The following is a 20,279-nucleotide window of genomic DNA, read 5'->3' as shown; positions in this document are numbered from 1 at the left end:
TGTTATTAAAAAAATCAGAAAGTCAGAAACTAATTTGAATGAATTCGATAATACTAGAGAATTCCGAATGTATATGGTAACTCTAAAGAATTTCATCGATCTTTTATTTTGGAGGTAAAAAACGTGTTCAGATTCATAAGAATTAGGGGAAAGAAACTGAGTCAATGAAAACAAAATAAATTTACTGCGATGTCAACCGGAAGTAGATACATTGAAAAGATGGTAGTTGAACTTTTGGACATGGTTTAGTGAATTGAGAGTAGATTACCGTGAAGAGGAACACTGTGGGGATTATGAAATTAGTTTAGAGTTAAAGGAAAATATTCACTGAATCGATTCATATAAGGTAGGGATTTTTAGCATTAAGTTGAAAGGTAGAAAAAGCGTCCCAAGCGGAGACTGTCGTGACCTAAAAAAAAATTCGTTAGCCACCTTCTTCTATTTATATGGATAGTCGACCTTCGTATGGATAGAAACAAGTGCCTGTGACCCCATCTACCTTAGACGTTTTTTAATCAATCGGCATTGATGAGTCGTTCGTAGTCTGGGATTTTTACATTCGAAAAAATAAAAACCATCATTTTGATTTTCGTTATTGTCATAGTCCAACAAATTGTCCAGAAGAATTTATTTCATAAATATAAAAGCGTTTAAAAATCATAGAGTATAACTTTAAGAGTATTTTGAATTCATTGATAAATTAGAGGCTCTGATTAATGAATCCTACACCTTGTCACCATTACAAGATAGCTATTAATATATTCTTATCATCATGCGTGAAAACTTTAAATAATGCTTTCCGCCACTTTTTGACCAAGTCACAGAGGTCCATTCATCTGACATTCCTTTTTCGTGGATACCATTTAGATTTGACACATGACAGCTTTTGTACCACCATCCACCTTTTGCTCTTTTAGCACAGTTGTCACTATTTGGGTCATTATCTTGGTCCATTGTCGAGAACTTACAGCCATTATGATATGTCAGCTGATCACCTGTCATAGAAACAAATAGTTTTTAGTTCAGGTGCAAAACAAAGCTCTTTCTACTTCATGGGGCTCGCGGGTATAGATAATTTTTTTTAGATATAGGATTTCGCTTTTTTTCCCTATAAAATTAATAAACCTTACCCTACACTGAATGGAAAAATAAAATAAAAATATAGGGTCACCGTTCATTTCAGCTCACAATCTGCCTTCGAAAGAAGCATGCATTTTTGTAAAGGTACTTTAGAATCCATTACAAATTACAGTCCAATTTTCAATCAAATAAAGCGAGCAATACAATAGTTTAGGACTGAATGATTTCATACATTTGTATATAAAAAGGGTTAAGGAATTTCAGCATGCTTTTAATAACTGCTAGCATTCTTTGATATGGTATGATATTGATAATTATTTGTCTGTACTTGTGTTTTATGTAATTTATTATATTGCGCTTCGGATTTTTATGGAGGGTCTCAGTGGCCGAGTGGTCTTAATAGTTCAACTACTGTAACAGTCTATTAAAAGTAAGGTTGTGAGTTCGAACCCCGCTCGTGGCAAGTGCGTTCGACTCATTCTTTGTGGTTTTATTTGATAATTGTCTTATTGGCTATCCCACATGTTTGTTTAAACAGATAACATTTAACTGCCCTCTTCTAAGCCAAAACTGCCAACAAAACCCGACGATCAAGTAACTGAGGATACTGTAAATATCTACATTGTGAGCAAACTTTAGTTCGGGAGAACTTGGTTTATCTATAATTTTCAATTGGACTAAATTTCAGGATTTGTGAGTACTCTAAGATAGGTTAGTTTGTGAATTTTTGTTATATGGGATCGGAGGTATCTATTTTTGTGCTTTTTATGAATCTGATGGGTCAAACTCATTCCAACAGATTTTTAATCTGTTCTTTTGTTGTGTTGTTATAACATCACTGCACCAGTATTACTTATCACTTCTGATAGTAATATATTCGGTGTTTTGCAATTATAACTTAGTTTATCAATGACTGTAATTACACCCAGATGACGATATATTTGCTCTTTTTCTAATATCAATAGTTTGATCAGTAGATCTGAAAATATGCGCAAGGTATAGTCCTTGAATCATTGCAACTTCTTAATACAGTAAGTAATATCTTTTTAAATCTGAGTGTAAGGTGATCTTTGTTCACATTCATAATTTACAAGAGTGGAGTGCAGTACTCTCTCTATCTCTATCGCATTTTTTTTAGGGAGATAAGGGGTCGGGTCAAATAAACCAAGTTTCGTTGCCGATATTACGTTTTATATCGGTAGCCTTTTATACGACCTACATTCTGCAAGATATTAAATGTCGTCTCATAATTTGATTCACGATTCTATCAAAAAATCAAAGAGAAAGTAAAAGGGGAACTTTTTTATTAACACTTTATTGGCATTAGACATTTGGTGTAATTGAAGAAACTATGTAAACGGACAAAATAAGATTTTATTAACATATTATAAGAAACATTCCAACAATGATACCAACTGTAATTATTTTGATGAATTTAAAACAATATCGTGTACATCTTCAATCTTCTCACCATCATGTGCAAAAAAGTAAACAAATATGCATAACCCTTTGTTGAATTCGAACTCACAACGTTCCAGTAATAAAGTTTTTTTTTATTAAAGTAACGATTAACATTGTATCTATTAATAATGACTGTGCATTTAAATGTCGGGTATACATTCAAAGGAGAGTACGCTTACAATGTCAACGCACCTGGTCGCGCTCCTTTTTCAGTTCTTGCGATTCTCTCGGAATTTGTTTGTTACTTTTATTCGTCTCTGTCTAATCGATTGGCGATATTTGAACCTCATCAAACTACTGTCGCATTAAGTGATACCCCCTATCTACCATTTGAGTGTTTTGCACAGCCACTGTAACCTATCAGTTCATAACATGTTATAGAAAACTATTTAGACTGTTAAGGTCTAAGGTGTGCCCAGGTGAAAGTTAATCCAGAACGGAGGTTAAGAGGCATGAAATTTATAAAGTATTATGCCATTGTATAAAAGCCAAACAAGAGCAAGTTATTGCTATAGGTGATGCTTAATTGATTAAAACTAATATTTGTTCGCTAGAACGACGAGTCTTCCTACATTGATTTTATGTTTACGGCGAGAAAAATAATAGGGAAGCATTCAGTAGTTCCCAATAAACAATGCAATGTCATGATGTCATTTCTATCGGTGTTTTATACTCTAAATCATTAATTTGTATTGAAACTTCATTAGAAATATTTTAAAAACAAAACAATATTCAATTTTAATAATTTATCAGTATGTTTTATATTTCCGTAACGTTGGCGAACATGTTTCTTGAGCGCGGTCAAATGGTTAATGAGGCCAGGGAAACTATTGCATTAATGTCCATGAAAACTTCTACTCGTACGTTATTATGTTTAATTGTACCCTGGATATTTGAAAACACCCCCCCCCCCCTTTTTTTTTATTGGAAACTGTATTTTGTTCTGGGTGGTATTTTCAAATTACAGGCTACATTTCAATGAGAGATATCATCATACCAAAGTATAAAAATTGGTCAATTAAACATAAGAAAGTAGTAACTAGAGGCTCTAAAGAGCCTGTGTCGCTCACCTTGGTCTTTGTCCATATCATAAACGAAGGACACAGATGGATTCATGCAAAACATGTGTTTTGGTGATGGTGACGTGTTTGTAGATCTTACCTTACTGAACATTTTTGCTACTTATAATTATCTCTATCTATTGAGCCTATGAATTTATCCCAGTAGTAAAATTCTTTTGTAAAAGTTTACTAAATTTATGAAAATTGTTAAAAATTGACTATAAAGGGCAATAACCCCTTGATTATGTTGACTTATTTATGGCTGTACATTATTGCTGTTTACAGTTTATCTCTATGTATAATAATATTCAAGATAATAACCAAAAGCTGCAAAATTTTCTTAAAATTACCAATTCAGGGGTAGCAACCTAAAAACGGGTTGCATGATTGGTCTGAAAATTTCAGGTCAGATATACCTAGACCTAACGAACATTTCATTCCTGTCAGATTTGCTCTAAATGCTTTAGACAAAAACTGCATTTCACTTTATATGTACTATTTTTGCAATGGCAGCTCTCTTTGTTCGCGGGCGGGGTCATCGGACACATTTTTTAAACTGGATACCCCAATGATGATTGTGGACAAGATTGGTTAAATTCGTCTCAGTAGTTTCAGATGAGAAGATTTTGTAAAAGGTAACAATAATTTACGAAAAACTGAAAAAAAAATTACTATAAAGGGCAATAACTCGTTAAGGGGTCAACTGACCATTTTGGATATGTTCACTTTGTAGACCTTTCCGTGCTGAATATTTTTGCTGTTTACAGTTTATCTCTATCTATAACATTATTCAAGATAATAAATAAAAACAGCAATTCAGGAGCAGCAACCAACCAACGGGTTGTCTGATTCATCTGAAAATTTTAGGGCAGATATCTTGACCTGATAAACAATGTTACCTTATCAGATGTGCTATAAATGCTTTGGATTCGGAGCTATAAGCCAAAATCTACATTTTACCCCTATGTGTGTGTTCAATATTTAGCCATGACGGCCATCTTGATTGGTTAGCTCACCAGACACCATTTTTGTAACTACATACCCCAATGATAATTGTGGTCAAATATGGTTGAATTTGGCCCAGTAGTTTCCGAGGAGAAGATGTTTGTAAAAGTTAACAGACGACGGACGACGGACGCCAAGTGATGAGAAAAGCTCACTTGGCCCTGTGGGCCAGGTGAGCTAAAAAACATGTTACCATATATCGGGAAATGGTACTTAACCTTATCCATATTCATGCATGATTCATTGACATACTGTACCTGCTGTGCCACTGTAATCACCAACAGTCAATTTATATTTTGATGATTCGTTTTCTACTTTGAACGTCTTGTACACAGCGTACCATGTTCCTTCTTCCCAGTCACTTAAATCCACTCGTAATTCATACCGTCCACCAGAAGTTAGTTTGTGAATATTGTCGTTTCCTTCATAAATCAAAACGAAAAAGAAATTTAGGTATAGACTACATGACACTCCTATCGGATTATATAAAGCTGATTCATCTTGTTAGTTTAGAGACAAATATTTTGATAGTGCTTTATCTTCACAATTTTTCAGGTATTTTTGCTGTAAAATATGTTATCAAAATTATCTTAGTTGTACTCTGCTTAAATTGTTTGCACGATTTTAAAATAATCTATGAGCAATTAAAGCAGAACCAGCGGTCTAGAGTTAGGTACATTACACAGATGAAAACTGTATAGTCTATCTTCAATAGACATACAAAGAATAATGTTTAAAACAACATTTTTTGCGGTGAGCTGTTTTATTTCCAAAAAAGGGGATGCTTTGATTAACTAAGTAACTTGCATATTAAAAAGGAAATCGAAAAAAAAGAGTTACTTTTCCTGTTAGGTAAAGTCTATTCCTATATAACTCTATGTGTCAGACATATATTTATGATATCGCGCTTCTAAACTTATATTTAATTCATAAGCAGGTGAGAAATACATCATTTATAAGCTTCATGCGACGAAATACATTCATGGATTTAAAAAAAAAATATTAAGCGCTAACATGTATTGTAAATTCGCGTGGAACAGTAAGAATTGCTACATGTACCTGAAATAATAATGTTTTGCCTCATAAAACATATTTTTATCTTAGAAAAAGTATTGCTTCAGACTGTCGTTCTTTTGCATGGTATATTTTGTATAAAGAAGCTCTTCAATTTTTATTTTGTATCAAATCTTCAATCGTTTTGCCCTTAGCTTGTTCACATTTTTGAAAATAAACAGTTTAAATCTTTTTCTTTTGCCTTCCTCATGGTAGCTTCTTATACATTTACATGTATTCGTATATTTTGTCAAGATCCTGTGATGAAAGGACTTTTAATCTATTTTAATATAATTTGTACTGTAAAATGGTGGCATGTTTCCGTTTCGTCTCAATAAAATGAATTCTACGATGAAGTAGTATATCAGACTGCTGCTCTTTTGCACAGTATATTTTGTATTAAGCAATAGCACAATTTGTATCACCTTTATATCATACTATGAAATTATTAAGGTTTTGTTTTATTAGAAAATATAATTGTTAGCCATATCTTCTAACACTTTTGCTTAAGACCGTTTGTTGCTTTCTAAAATTTTTTGTGTTTGAGTGAGTTTATGAATTGCTGTCTCTTTGTTGTATACCCCCAATCCCCCACATCTCTTTTATTCATTTGAAACGGTTGATACCATATTTAAATATATTCCAGAATTAGGGACGGGTAAATGAGTGTCTTCCTGGTGTCTGCAAAAACTATAATGACATACAAAAACATGTACGTCCATGGCCATGGTAATAATTTTTTTTCTACAACAGTATGAGTAAAATGTCTGCAAAATTAGTTTCACATCTCGTTTACAATTAGACAAAAATTCCTATCTTATGTTTACATATAAAAATGTTTGTTAATCTATACAAAGCAAAAAAAGAAATGTTAAATGCTTGTAAAATCATTTATATGTTTTTTATAACAAATAAAAAATAACAATAAGTTAATGGAATAGTTAGCTAACACCATGTTGAAGATAAAATAAAATGTGTTCTCGATTTAAAACAATATGCACATTTTCGGACAATTTTAATAGGAGAAGTGCAGAATTTAGGTTAACATGTCAATACCTTGTATGACCACCTCTTGCATTTAAGATCCATTGACACCTCCGTCGCATTGAATCAATAAGACTTCGAATAAGATTCCACTCCACAGTTAGAAAATAAAATTGAAATTAAACACCAAAATCATCTTCTATTTCTGACTTTTTATATATATATATGTGATCAGTATTTTCAGGATTTATTTTTATCAGTTAAAATGGTGAAAAATAATTCCTTTTTGTGGATCCATGGCAACATTCAGCATTTATTTACCATAAAATATTGCAAAAAGGGGAATATTATGAGACCTTAAAAGGCCATACACAATATACGTTTGTCGTATTGAGTACCCGAATCATACACTAATGTTTGGACCGTATGAGTACATGTATACATGTATACGCATAATATAGTCATGACCCTATGCATCGGGTTATAATACAAATATGGTCCGGAACTTAATATAAAACATTGAAAGAAATAATCAAAAGATATTACCTAACCAAAAACTGCCATTCAGACTTCCAAATCCATTTTTATAGTCTGACCAAGTTCTATAAAAATCAGTTAAGCCATCTTGTCGTCTTTGTATGACCTGAAAATAACCAAGTACAATTGCTTAATCAATAACGTTAAAATACATTACAATTGATAGGGACTTTTATCTTACGTCATTATAATTTCTGTACAGATGTAATTTTTCGTTATAATTTCAATTTGTCCGACCAGTAACAACAACATATTATTTGTAGCTGAGATTGTATTCAAAAAGATATATTCTAATATTAATGTATGTGCGTATCTGAGTGACAAGAAAACAATTTTATAACCTTGGTTTATTAAAGGTACATTACAGTAGAAAAATAAGGAAAAAAATACAAAAATTTCCAGCAAAAAAATCGTTCTACTAATGAACTCAAAATCGTTAACTTTTTTTTTAGATTTTTCTAACTTTCCTGCATTTGTGCAGATATCGACTTCCTTCTTCCGGTCTTGCCTTGATACTTTGAGTTAAATATATATCTATCAGTCTTGTAAAGTATAGGAAGGAACACAAAACCGATTTCATTTTTAATAATAATTATTCTTTGGTATAAAACAACGGAATCTGATGATAGCGCTTCTTTGTTAACATTGAATATGACGTTATAACGTAAATAACGTATCAACTAACATCCCTAACAACTGAACTAAAATCGGAAAGTCACGGTACTTCCGTTTCTTTTTTTTTAAACGGACTTTGAAGTTAAAATATGTTTGAGTTAAACAAATAAATTCACACACACTTCGTCCTCATTTTAAAAAAAATGGTTATATGGAGCAGACATTAACTGTGAAAAGGGACGAAGTCTGTAAATTTGTGTTATTTTAAACATATTTCTAACTTTAAAATCTGTTCAAAAAGAAACGGAAATGGTCAAAATCATCCCTCGAGCCTGTCGGCTCTTGGTCGGATATTAAATGTCCTAGGGCCAATAAGGGGTCTGATATATATATAAAAAAAAAAAAAAAAAAGAAGCATGGTTATAATCTATATCTATCGTATACCTCATCTATATACTCCGTCGTTTAATACCGTCTCATCAATTAAATGTTGTAAATAAACAATATTATGTGGCAATTCAAACAATTAACCCTATAATAATTAATGTAACTCAATGTTATCATATACTTAGACTAAATAACATATGATTTTTACTGTATGATAATAGCATTAAATTAACGTAAATTTCATATTTTTTGAATTGGTGCTTAGCGGGCTGATATGAAAAGTTTATCACATGCTTCGATTGTTATCACATGCCTTTCCGTAACGTTATCACATGGCATTCCGGTGATACTCGGCAAATTCCGGAAAATACACCTCAATGCTACGTTTTCAGTGAAAAACAGTACGAAATAGTGTACAAAACAATTATTTAGATACTGAAAAGTATATTGTGTAAAATAATAAAAAAAATAAAAATAAAAACAAACAAACAAACAAATTATTAAATAAATGCATTCTTTATAAGTTTTAAACATAATTTAGAAAGTTACTTTGAAAAGGTTGACTTTTCCAAACAGTGTTCACTATGTATATTGTTTTTTTAGGGGTTTGTCGAGTCGTCCATATTAAAAATGTTTTCTCCTCTGTTGAGGCATATGGTAGAAAGATTTGATATCGAATGTACTCAATTTGGGTTCGACGTCCGTGAACTTTTCAATCTTTGAACTTCTATTTGGGAACCACGTAAAAGAATCAATATATGATCTGTTATTTTCCTCCATTGTTGAAGCATATGATAAAAAGATCATAACATGTCATTTTTCATATCGCATGTATTATCAGCCCTCGGTCAATATCAGCCCTCGAGCCATGCGGCTCTTGGGCTGATATTGAACCTAGGGCTGATAATACATGCGATATGAAAAATGCCATGTAATAATCTGATATTATCATTCAAATATAGAAAGACGATTATATACTGTATTTGAACCATTTGAATGATGAATTAAAATGTAAGACAAATACAACTTAACACATGTCTTTAGTCCGAAATACTTGTGGGTTTTACTGTGATCAGGAAAGCCAGGTACGTGTAGAAGTGGTATAAGCCATATATGCAGAACATTCAAATTGTAGGCACAAAGAAGAAATATTTTTTCAACAGATAATATTTTACAATTTTTAAAAATGATATCAGTACCGAAGCACTGACTACTAAGCTGGTCACAGCGGTGATATCATTGGTTACTAACAGTCTTTCAAGAAAATTCAAATCAAAACATTTATATGTAAGGGGAGCAGAAATATGTAATTACCGTTAAACTTAAAAGAGACATGAAAAGATAATTAAAAAAAAACCAAACTCAAAGGTAAATTCAAAACGAAAAATAAAAACTATGCTGAGTTCACACGTAATTCGAATTTGATTCGCATAAATTAACTAAGTCGAACTTGTTCGCATTCGAGACGTTTTACGTCCAAACGTAAATTCTAATTCGAATTACAATGCGCGTCAAATTTGCTTTACTGTCCGAACGACGTTAATTTTTAAAACGTATTAACAAAAACGTATATCTAATGCGAATTAGATAATGCGATTTAGCCAATTCGAATCAATTCGAATTAAAAAGGAAGAGTGTGTGAACGCGATTAGCGAATTCGATTCGCATTCGATTCGAATTCAAAATGTCCATACAAAACTGCCTAAATCAAACCTTGGACGTATCAACTATCGGAATGAATTAAAATAAACTGTCATATTCTTGACTTGGTACAGCCATTTTCTGAACAAAAAAAAAGGTTATTTAAACCTGGTTTTACAGCTTGTTTAGCCTAACCATTGTATGACAGTTGTTTACAATTTTGTTAAAATGATTAAATTGGAATGAGCTACTCAAACAGACATAGAAGTTAGAAAAAAGGCGAAGGTTCAAAGGGACATTCAAACTCATATGTCAAAAACAATCTGACAACGTCATGGCAAAAAACGCAAAAAAGACGAAATAACGAAAAAGACAAACAACATAACAAAACAACATGGAAAACTTGACACTGATCAACTCGACCACGGCAATATAAACCGGGCATGATTTTCCGTCGTGTTGCTCATGTAGGAAGATAGCCGGTGATAAGTCTAGTTTGACAGATCACATACGAGGAAAATAGGACGGGATTGATGTAATGACAATTGAATGTATGTTTGTGGTCATATGAGAAAATGTACAAAAGCGCAATTATTTATTTACATTCAACCGGCAAAATTGTACTCGGAATAAAAAAAACTTTCAGGCTCCTGAATGGCTGATGCAGGTTTGAATTTTTTTTATTGGAAAGCTTATTCATTTAGGTTTGAAAATAGGTGAAAATTAAATTACATATTCACAATGTGTAGAAGACATGATTTTTTTATTAAGTGAGGACCTTTTCGAAGCTTCCTTATCAGCTGCATTTAAGTGCACTTTTTTCACATTGCTATATATCTTTTTTTTTTCCTGTAATAAATAAAAGGCTGACATCTATAGTCAAAGGAACTGTTACCCATTTTTTTTCAAATTTTCTTCAAGAAATACTTTTTTGAATATGAAAAATGTATTACAAATAATTGAGCTCTTGTAATCAAACAGATATTCCGTAACCGTCAACCGATTCGTCTGTAAAAGCTTCAATGTGACATTAATTGGGATCCACCAGTCCAAACTGTGTGAACATACACATGAGACATGCAGCACAAGTAATATTTAAATTTTGAAGATGGTCTTTAATCTAAATCCTAAATATATATTTAATTGAAGAAAGCACTTATATTTGATTTTTCACATGTCGTAAACCATCTGAAAATTGCAATCGTGTACTAGAAGTAGTTCAGCGGTAGATTAATTCAATCAATGATTGATTTATTGTTGTTTGTCAATCAGCCAGTAATATGCTAAGCGAAGAGACATTACTCCTGTACACATAATACATACATGTATGCTGATTTTCGTTCTCGTCCCCGAATTTTCTAAATTAATTATCCATATGAATGTAGGCTTGAAAGCTCTTATACTGCAATTGTATAGTATATACTAACTATTTTCACGGGGCATAACTATTTTAGAAATAGATGATCGGCACTGATTTTCCAACCTATCCGAGACATTGATGATGTAAGTCTTTGATATAAATATCATAAATATTTTGCAAGATTTGTAAACATGAGACCGCTCAAAATGCAATTTGGTATATAATTTATATTTCCGAGGGGCACAATTCCTTTAAAAATAGTTGTTTGGCACAAATTTTCGGACTTCAGAACTTTGCTATATAATTTATATAATAATAATACTAAAATAACGAGATCCAATTTGTCAGCCGTCATGGGGTAAAAACGACAAATCAAAGAATTCAACTTTATATATAGCTAATATAGGACAATGGTGTAGATTTAGCTAATATAGGACAATGGTGTAGATTTTATATTACACCACTACAGACACTTTTGTTTTCCACATAATTAATATTGCCAATAATTAACAAGTTTCGGGTCGAATCCGATACCGATACCAATAGTATATTCACCTGTTACCTCTAACCTTATCTGTACGTTCCGCATCTGACAGGCTCACCACCAAACGGTGTATTTAGGATTTTGCTGTATACACGGGTCATAAGCACAGGGTTGACACTACTAAATTCAAACATTGTCACATTGTTCCCTATTGTAGTATTTTAATCAGTATGACTTTTTAAGATGACAATACGAATACTAAAAATCTGGACTTAATATAAGGCGTATAGGCACAGTTTTCCATTTGTTAGCCGGCATGACGTAAAACAGCGAATCAAAGAATTCAACTGTATTTATAACTAATATAGAACAATGCTGTTGATTACTTAAATACTCCATTACAGGCCCTTTTGTTTTCCAAATAATTAATATTACCAATAATTGATAGGTTCCAGGTCGACGGGTTCAAACAGAAAGATTTTGAAAGCAGAGAAAACTGTGCATCTTATAATCGGCATGACAATACCAATACTAAAATAAGGCATACGCATAGTTATATACTTTAATTCAGTCACGGACCCGCGATATCACGGGTGTGTTCTAGTATGATATACATTTCAGTATGAAAGAGTTGAATACGAGAGAAAAAAGCGCTTCCAAGACCAGGTGATGCATGTAGATTTGAGAAAATATATCTGAAAACAAATTATCAGTTCGTATCATAAAAACAAAAGATGTATTTACAAGTAAATGAAAAAGTAACAACTTGTAATAATTGTTTTGTTTTCATATATATTTCCTCGAATTTAATACAACGTCACCGAAATCTGATATGACGTTTAATCTGTATTTGTATCAATTTTGTCTCAATATTTGCAAAAGTATTAATTGTTACAGTACTTTACACGGACTTAATATTCTTCTATTATTCTGATTTCTCTAAATGTTTGTTGCCTACTAAATTTGAGGTAGGGCCAATATGCCGAGGATTTTTTTCACAGAAGGGCCAATTTCAAAAAGTGCCAACAGAGTAAAATTTACTATAAAAACAAAAAATAAAAATGCTTTTTGATCAATATCTCGATTTACATATAGTATGATATGTGTGATCAATAGTTAATTTAACCCTAAAAAAGGATGAAAGTCCAATATCCGGATTTTCGGGTGTTTTTATGTGGAAAAAACAGGGAATCCCCCAAGAAGGACATTTCAAACAAAAAAAAAGTTATGCTTTTTATGACTGTTGTTATTCATACTACTTTTTACTTCAAAAATGAAATTGGTTTAGTGTGTCCTTATTACATAAAAAACAACTTTTTAAAGAAAAAATTGTAACATCGAAAAATTGTACCAATATAGCTTCTAAATAAGAGTGATAATGATAAGAATCACCGTAGCTCCACCAGTAGAGCGCAGAACTACTATTAAGTGACGGTTTTGAAGAAAGGGTTCGAACCTCGCTCAGAACTTTTGCATTTTTTTGCGTTGTTATATTAAATTCTAAAGTTTCTATCATATTTTTTTCGGATGTTTGCTTGATTCATAGAGTCATTCTGGTTCATTTTGACCATTCAGTTAGTTTACTAGTATATCATTTTACGTGTATCAAAGAAAAAATAATGTATCGCTTATTGTGTGCAATCCTATGACTGTCCATACTCTTGAATTACTTTCTATTCATGTGTTTACATTACATATATCCAAGGGACAACTGCCGTCAAACTGATGTAGGTGCCTGTACATAACCAATAACACGAGAATTAATTCTATAGAAATTAAGCCTACATGTTGCTAGTGTAATATACACATAACTTAAAATAAGGCCATTGTATACAAGTTTCATAACAACAAAAAATAATTCGTCGAAACCTTTTTTGAACATGGTATTATATGTAACAAATGCTGTCAACAACAATGTTGTCGCCAAATCACAAACTGTAGAGATACTTGTACTGAAATTTTTACTACCGTCTATACACGGTTACATAACTCATCAGAAAAATAAAACAACACCACAGAACAAATCAATTACACTACAAATCGTGGTTGTAGGTAAAGCATCAAGAAGCTGTTGCATCTGTATCACAACGATTTGTTAAAATTACAGAAAAGGCAATAAGTAGTAACACAGGGTGATCTATGACCAACTGATTTAAGATGTTCTCCGGTTAAAATATATACATGTACATGTATTTTCTTGTCTTATCTTATAGACGATAAAACCTTAAAAGACCAGGACAAATACAGATATACATATTCAGAATGAGAAAATCACGATTTGAATTAGTTCGATATTATTTGGCTCCTTGACAAGTTACATGGTATGGCACCTTGCATAAAGGATGTTAATAAGAAAATAAAATCAATATTAAAAAATCAATAGTCATGGCCTTGTTTTAGTAGGAATACCTGTTCAAGGTATGAAAATAAATGATGTGACGTATTATTATGTACTATAATTAGCATCTATCGGGCTATTTAAAACATGATTTATCTATCTTATCGAATGAAACAAATTGCCGGCAAATTGTCCCTACCTCTTTTATTAAACATATTCTGAACAGTATCACGTGTAACACAATCTGGAGTTATCTCAGCATATTGCGAACAATTTTAACTCTATTAATTATATGATAATGTTGATTTTAACATTGACTATGCGAAAATAGTAGACAGGGTGAGAGACAATAGTGCACGACCCGAAGTTTGACAGTTGTGTTACTATTAAAAGAGCTATCATTTTATTGATTTTACTTGCAATTTAAAAACCATTCTCATATCATTGAACTTAATAACTTACAAAAAAACATTGATATTGGATCATACCTATTTATCTGTAATTAAACGACTTCTAAATTATTCAAACAATTTTGGCTTCAACGGCAGTAAGCAGAAGTAAACAAAGAACAAAAACGTTCTCACAGAAACTACAGTATTTTAAAGTTTTTTAAAATGTCAGAAAAAATTAAATGAATATATCTACTATTTTCCCCTGATTGTTCAATTGTAATAGTTTATTAATTGTCATACTTATCAGATTGACATGAAAATCAATAGTCTGTTGCAACAGTAAGGCATACTTTTTTCGCATAGTGCAGTTAACGCTATATATTTCTTTAAAAAAAAAACTATGCAGAAATAGAGAAATTTTACTACAGAAGGACATTCTTACAGGTAGTATAATAATTGATATTCAATTTAAATTGATAACAGTCTAAACAGTCATTACTATGCCTCAAAAAGTCAGAATACTTATTACTGCACTGTCGACATGTATACCCTATTACAAAATGTATGATTTTAACTCCCGGGAACTTTCAAAATATACTTGCAGTTCAATTTTAAAGATACCAGAGAATTGTAAAGCGTTACACGCAATGTTTGTACCTCACTGGAAAATCCAGTGTAGTTGGCAAGATGCAAGTCCAAAAATATAATTTTGTGATATTATATTCATTGCTGTACTGTGTACGTATTTTAAAAAATAATGTTTAAATAAAAATGAAAAAAAAATTGTTAAACTCTGTTTTATGCTACATGCGACATGCTTCATTTAAAAAACAAAACGGCAATTTTTAGGCTGTCCAGCATAACATATTTCATTTATTGTAACCACTAAACTATGATTTTCGTCTAAACTATTTAATATTTTGAAAAACGGGTTTTTCCTTTATTTAACAGAAAGATTCCTTCTGTCTTTTATGCATTTTTATGACGTTATGATGACGTCTTAGAAGAAAAATAGCGTTCCATACTACAAGGGCAAGTCTGTCCCACGGGAAACAAAATTGAGATTACAGATTTGATTTATCTAAAATGGAAAAAGGTTAGTATTTGTATTTACTACATCAATGTTAATTTGCTTAATTTTATGAATTTTAAAGACACATATCCTGGAAAATGATAGAATTAAATTCAAAACAGTGTGGCTGTGGCCATTGACTGACACATTAAGTTCATCCATTGACTGGTACAATTTACGTGAACGTTTGTCTGTAACGACCACTGTTCACAACGTACCTACGATAGACATTTAAACTGCGGGGTCACCAAAGGTTTCTTAACGCCTTTAATTATAAAATAATTCGAAAAAATAATCAGGAATAACCTTTATGTTTTGATTTATATAATTGATATAAATCAAAACATCGTGTTATTTCTGATTATTGTTTTCGAATTACTTTATTGAGGTGTTGAGAACCTTTGGTGACCCCATAGTTTAAGTGTCTTTAAAAAGTACACAGTGAGCAATGGTCGTTACATACAAACGTTCACCTAAATTTTCCCAGTCAATGGATGAATTTAATGTGTCAATCAATGGCCACAGCCACACTGTTTTGAATTTCATTCTATCATTTTCCAGGATATGGTAATTTATGACCGATTTTTCAAAGGCTTACAAGGTTGTCGCACCGCCATTTTTTTACGTAAAAACGAACTCAACTCAAATTTTCATCAATTGTTTGCTTATCAGTGCTCTTATAATGGTAGAATTTTATGATTTTTTTAAAATGCTATTTTTCTTAATTTTTCAAAAATCTAAAATACAGCAATTTTCAATAAGTTGTTAAAAAGAACCGTCAATTTCGCGGAGTATAACAAGAATGTCGCACTTGCTTAAAAACAACGTTTCAGTCAAAGTTTGGGTTTGAACGTTACGGAATATTTGTTTAATAATTCCAGAAATTATGAAAATGGTTATGATATGAATATTTGTCATATTTGAATACTTCAGTTGACATTTGTATTAATAGATGTAACTTTTATCCGAGACCTTATAAACTTTTATTTACAGAAGTAAAGATTTCTGCCGCAGATAGAATAAAACTCTGGAAAGCAAAGAAATTTGAGAAAATGAAAGAAAAAAACAAAAATTATTATTTGAAAAAGTAACTAAGTAATGAAACAAAAAAGCCAAAAAAAAATTTCAATGACAATCTCTGCAATAAAAAGGAGAAAAGAGAGAAAAAGCAAAAAAGAGAAAAGAGAAAACAAAACAAAAAGAAAACAATCCTATAGCAAATCTACAAAGGAATTTGCCGTAATTGAGCAAATATCCCTATATCGGAAAACTTTCGCAAATAGAACAGAAAAAAGTCGCGCATTAAAAGAATTAAAACAATCTTTACCATTAATCACCGACACTTTCCAATTTGGCAAAATGAATATTGTTGTAACACATGTGTAACGCCAGAAGATAAAACGACATACACCTAGGAAAGGCGGTTATCCACGATTTACGTGAAATTGTCGACAAAACCAAGTTATTAAGAACAGATGATGCAAGAACTGCAATCAGCATCATAACGGCGTCTACAAATGGATCAAATGTTCAAAATGAAGTTTTTGTATGTTTAGAACAGAATACATATAAAATCAAACTAAAGACAGACAACTATGAAAATAAATAACAAATCTGCAATTGGAAGTATCTTAACTAATAACTTACTGTCCATCTACCGCCATCGACGTCCATGTTACAATAGGCTTTCACAGTATGAACATTTTCTGGGTATATTGTATAGACTCCACTTTTCGTATTACCAGCGTTTATATCAGAACAGTATCTTGACAACTTAACAGGTCTCCTGGTTTCTGTTGAAATAAGGAATTAAACCTTTAAATTTACACAAATCAGAATAATTCAACAATAAAATAACGAAAAAGCAGTTATTTGACAATAACGAGCACGACTTTAAAAAAAACGTCCAAATTAAAAATACATGTAAGTACAATTTCAGGAAGATAATAATTAAACTTAAAAAAAATAAAGGCAATGAATACCAGGCAATCATTATACAAAAGCAATGAAAGTTGTATTAAAGAAAATCGAAACAAAACTACAGCATTCAATTCACTTTTTGTTGACAATTTTTTTCTTCAGATATATATCTTGGTCATGTTCAAACCAGCAACGTATAGCTAACCTTGAATCAATCGAGACTGTTGTCTCGTAAATAACGAAAACAATAATTTGCTCGCTTATGAAGTTCTTAATACGTTTCCATCCAATTAGCAAATTCTAGTTATTCGCTTAATTCATTCGCATTGTAAGAGCCTTGAAAATATAGTTTTTGTTTTTGCCATAGGTTTGAAATTCCTGTTGAGGGACATTAAAAATACTCTATTATAACCTAATCGCAATGTCGGAGCCCAAAGAAAAGCCTCAGCCAAAAGTAAAATTCGACACCAATCAAAATCACTAGAACAGATGGTCCAATTTTCTATGTTACACCCAATTTACAATAACCTTGACTAGCCTTTTTGTGAGTTTTTCTATTTAAGTTTGTTTCTTAGATAGACACTATTCGACATAATTGATGAATGGAATGATTATAATGTGTACAAGTCTGTCTAGCAGGGTTCATCTGACCTTGGCCTCATTTGCATGGTTCAATGATTAATATAACGTTTTAATTGTTTGTCTGTTTCTTGTATACTTTAAGCAATAAATGACCTTATGTATGTGCCTGTCCCAAGTCAGAAGCCTGTTATTCACTGGTTGTCGTTTGTTGATGTGTTACATATTTGATTTTCGTCCATTTTTTTTATATAAATAAAGCCGTTTTCTCGTTTGAATTGTTTTACATTGTCATTTCGGGGCCCTTTATAGCTGATTATGCGGTATGAGCTTTGCTCATTGTTGAAGACCGTACTATGACCTACAGTTGTTAACTTCTGTGTCATGTTGGTCTCTTGTGGAGACTTGTCTCACTGGCAATCATAACATGTCTTCTTTTTTATATTTATTCTGTATATGGAATATTTGTAGGGTATGCATTTATTTCTGGCTTGGTTTATCTGACCTTGACCTCATATTCTTTGATCATATTAATTTTATGTGATACTTGTTGTAAAACTTTATATTTATATTTAGGACTATCAACATACATAAATGGTCAGTCCATCATGCAGGTGAGATTATTCAGTGTGTGCACTCTTGTTAATGAATCCTTCTGTTAACATACAATTTCTTTTAGAATGAAATTCAAAACAGTGTGGCTGTGGCCATTGATTGACACATTAAATTCATCCATTGACTGGGACAATTTAGGTGAACGTTTGTATTTAACGACCACTGCTCACTATGTACTTTTTAAAGACACTTAAACTATGGGGTCACCAAAGGTTCTCAACACCTCAATAAAGTAATTCGAAAAAAATAATCAGAAATAACACGATGTTTTGATTTATATCAATTATATAAATCAAAACATAAAGGTTATTCCTGATTATTTTTTCGAATTATTTTATAATTAAAGGCGTTAAGAAACCTTTGGTGACCCCACAGTCAATGGTCACAGACACACTGTTTTGAATTTCATTCTATTTTTTTGTTGGCATAACGTCGGAAGATTCCGATGATTTCCCCCAGACTCTTAATTAATTCTGCAAGAAGCGAAGGCAAGCTATGCCTAGATATATATTAAACCTAAACATTATTTGCAACTATACTTTTATTTTAATTTCTGAATTATTTCCATCATCATTTTATGACTACCCAACACATATGGATAAATAAATTAGAACTCGCTATTTTACAAATACATATGAAAATTAAAAAAAAAAGATAAACTTTACCTGAAACTGATTCAGTATAGCTTCTATTCGAATTTTCCAAATTTTCTATTAAGTCTGTTATATTTTCTGTCAAATCTCTGAACATTTTTTCGAAACGAGATACTGTAGTTTTAAGTTCATCTTGACTATGTTCAGCAATCTCCTTAACTTTGTCCGTATATGCAGTAAATATAGCTTTATCTATATAGTGCTTAAGTTGTTTATTCAAAGACGAAACGTCAAGGCTAGCCACCAGTGGTGCTTTTATGTTATCTGTTACCAAAGGCATTTCTACCACAGCATCATCAGAAGTATTTAATGATATTGTCCAAACAACATGATTAGATGTTAATTGCAAAAACTGACAAATTAATAACCACAAAGTCTTCATTCTCATTTCGAAATCAACGTTTGGTCGGATTAGAATTTATAAACGATATTCTTTTTTCATCTACAATTTTTACATCTTCGTCTTGCAGCATTAACAGTAAGATTTGCAAATCTGGGAATTTCAGATGACGCACAATATCTTGGCATCTCTCTTTTTCTAAATATTTTAATAAACCGAAATACATTATAATGTTTTTATAGTTTCAACTTTCTTCCTTGTGTCGTAATCTATAGCAAATATTAATTTCGTATGAAGTAGACTTGGCAAAAGAGATTTGTTTATGCTCTGAGAAACCGATATTGTTAGGAAGAGAAATCAAAATAATTTGATGAATAAAGAAAATAATCATTCGAATCTTTATTTACAACTCTTATAATATACAAGGATTATGAAACATTACAGAAGAGTGGCCGGCACGACTGTTCGTGTACTGTATGACCAAAGTAATACATACTATGGCAAGCCGTTCTCGTCAAAACTATGTTTAAACCATTTTTCGAAAAATTTACACACTGAGATTTAAAAACTTCAAAACGCACACTGAGAATTGAAAATTACACACTGAGAATTGAAAATAACACACTGAGAATTAAAATTACACACTGAGATTTCATAAAGACGCACTGAGATTACAAAAATGACAAACGCACACTGAGAATT

At 31.6% G+C, this 20,279-nt stretch overlaps 1 protein-coding gene across 1 annotated transcript; it reads right to left on the bottom strand.

Moving 5' to 3' along the window:
* Positions 1–654: 654 nt before the first annotated feature.
* Positions 655–19,758, bottom strand: LOC139523503 (fibrinogen-like protein A). Its single transcript, XM_071317560.1, has 5 exons — positions 19,250–19,758; positions 17,118–17,263; positions 7,191–7,287; positions 4,865–5,029; positions 655–995 (listed from the first exon to the last, which is right to left on the bottom strand). The coding sequence occupies exons 1-5, from the start codon at positions 19,623–19,625 to the stop codon at positions 754–756; spliced, it is 1,026 nt and encodes a 341-aa protein (XP_071173661.1). The 5' UTR covers positions 19,626–19,758; the 3' UTR covers positions 655–753.
* Between the last annotated feature and the right edge of the window lie 521 nt (positions 19,759–20,279).

The sequence above is a fragment of the Mytilus edulis genome, chromosome 5 (genome assembly GCF_963676685.1).
Source record: "Mytilus edulis chromosome 5, xbMytEdul2.2, whole genome shotgun sequence".
Taxonomy (NCBI): Eukaryota; Metazoa; Mollusca; class Bivalvia; order Mytilida; family Mytilidae; genus Mytilus; species Mytilus edulis.
This window is presented reverse-complemented; position numbering and strand designations above follow the sequence as displayed.

What these genes read in the sequence shown, in the direction of transcription:
- LOC139523503 (XM_071317560.1), bottom strand. Translation starts at nt 19,625, where the DNA reads ATGAGAATGAAGACTTTGTGGTTATTAATTTGTCAGTTTTTGCAATTA. An exon ending in CTATACTGAATCAGTTTCAG is followed by an intron (nt 17,264 to 19,249) that starts GTAAAGTTTATC and finishes TTATTTCAACAG; the next exon opens with AAACCAGGAGACCTGTTAAG. An exon ending in GAATGGCAGTTTTTGGTTAG is followed by an intron (nt 5,030 to 7,190) that starts GTAATATCTTTT and finishes TGATTTATGAAG; the next exon opens with GAAACGACAATATTCACAAA.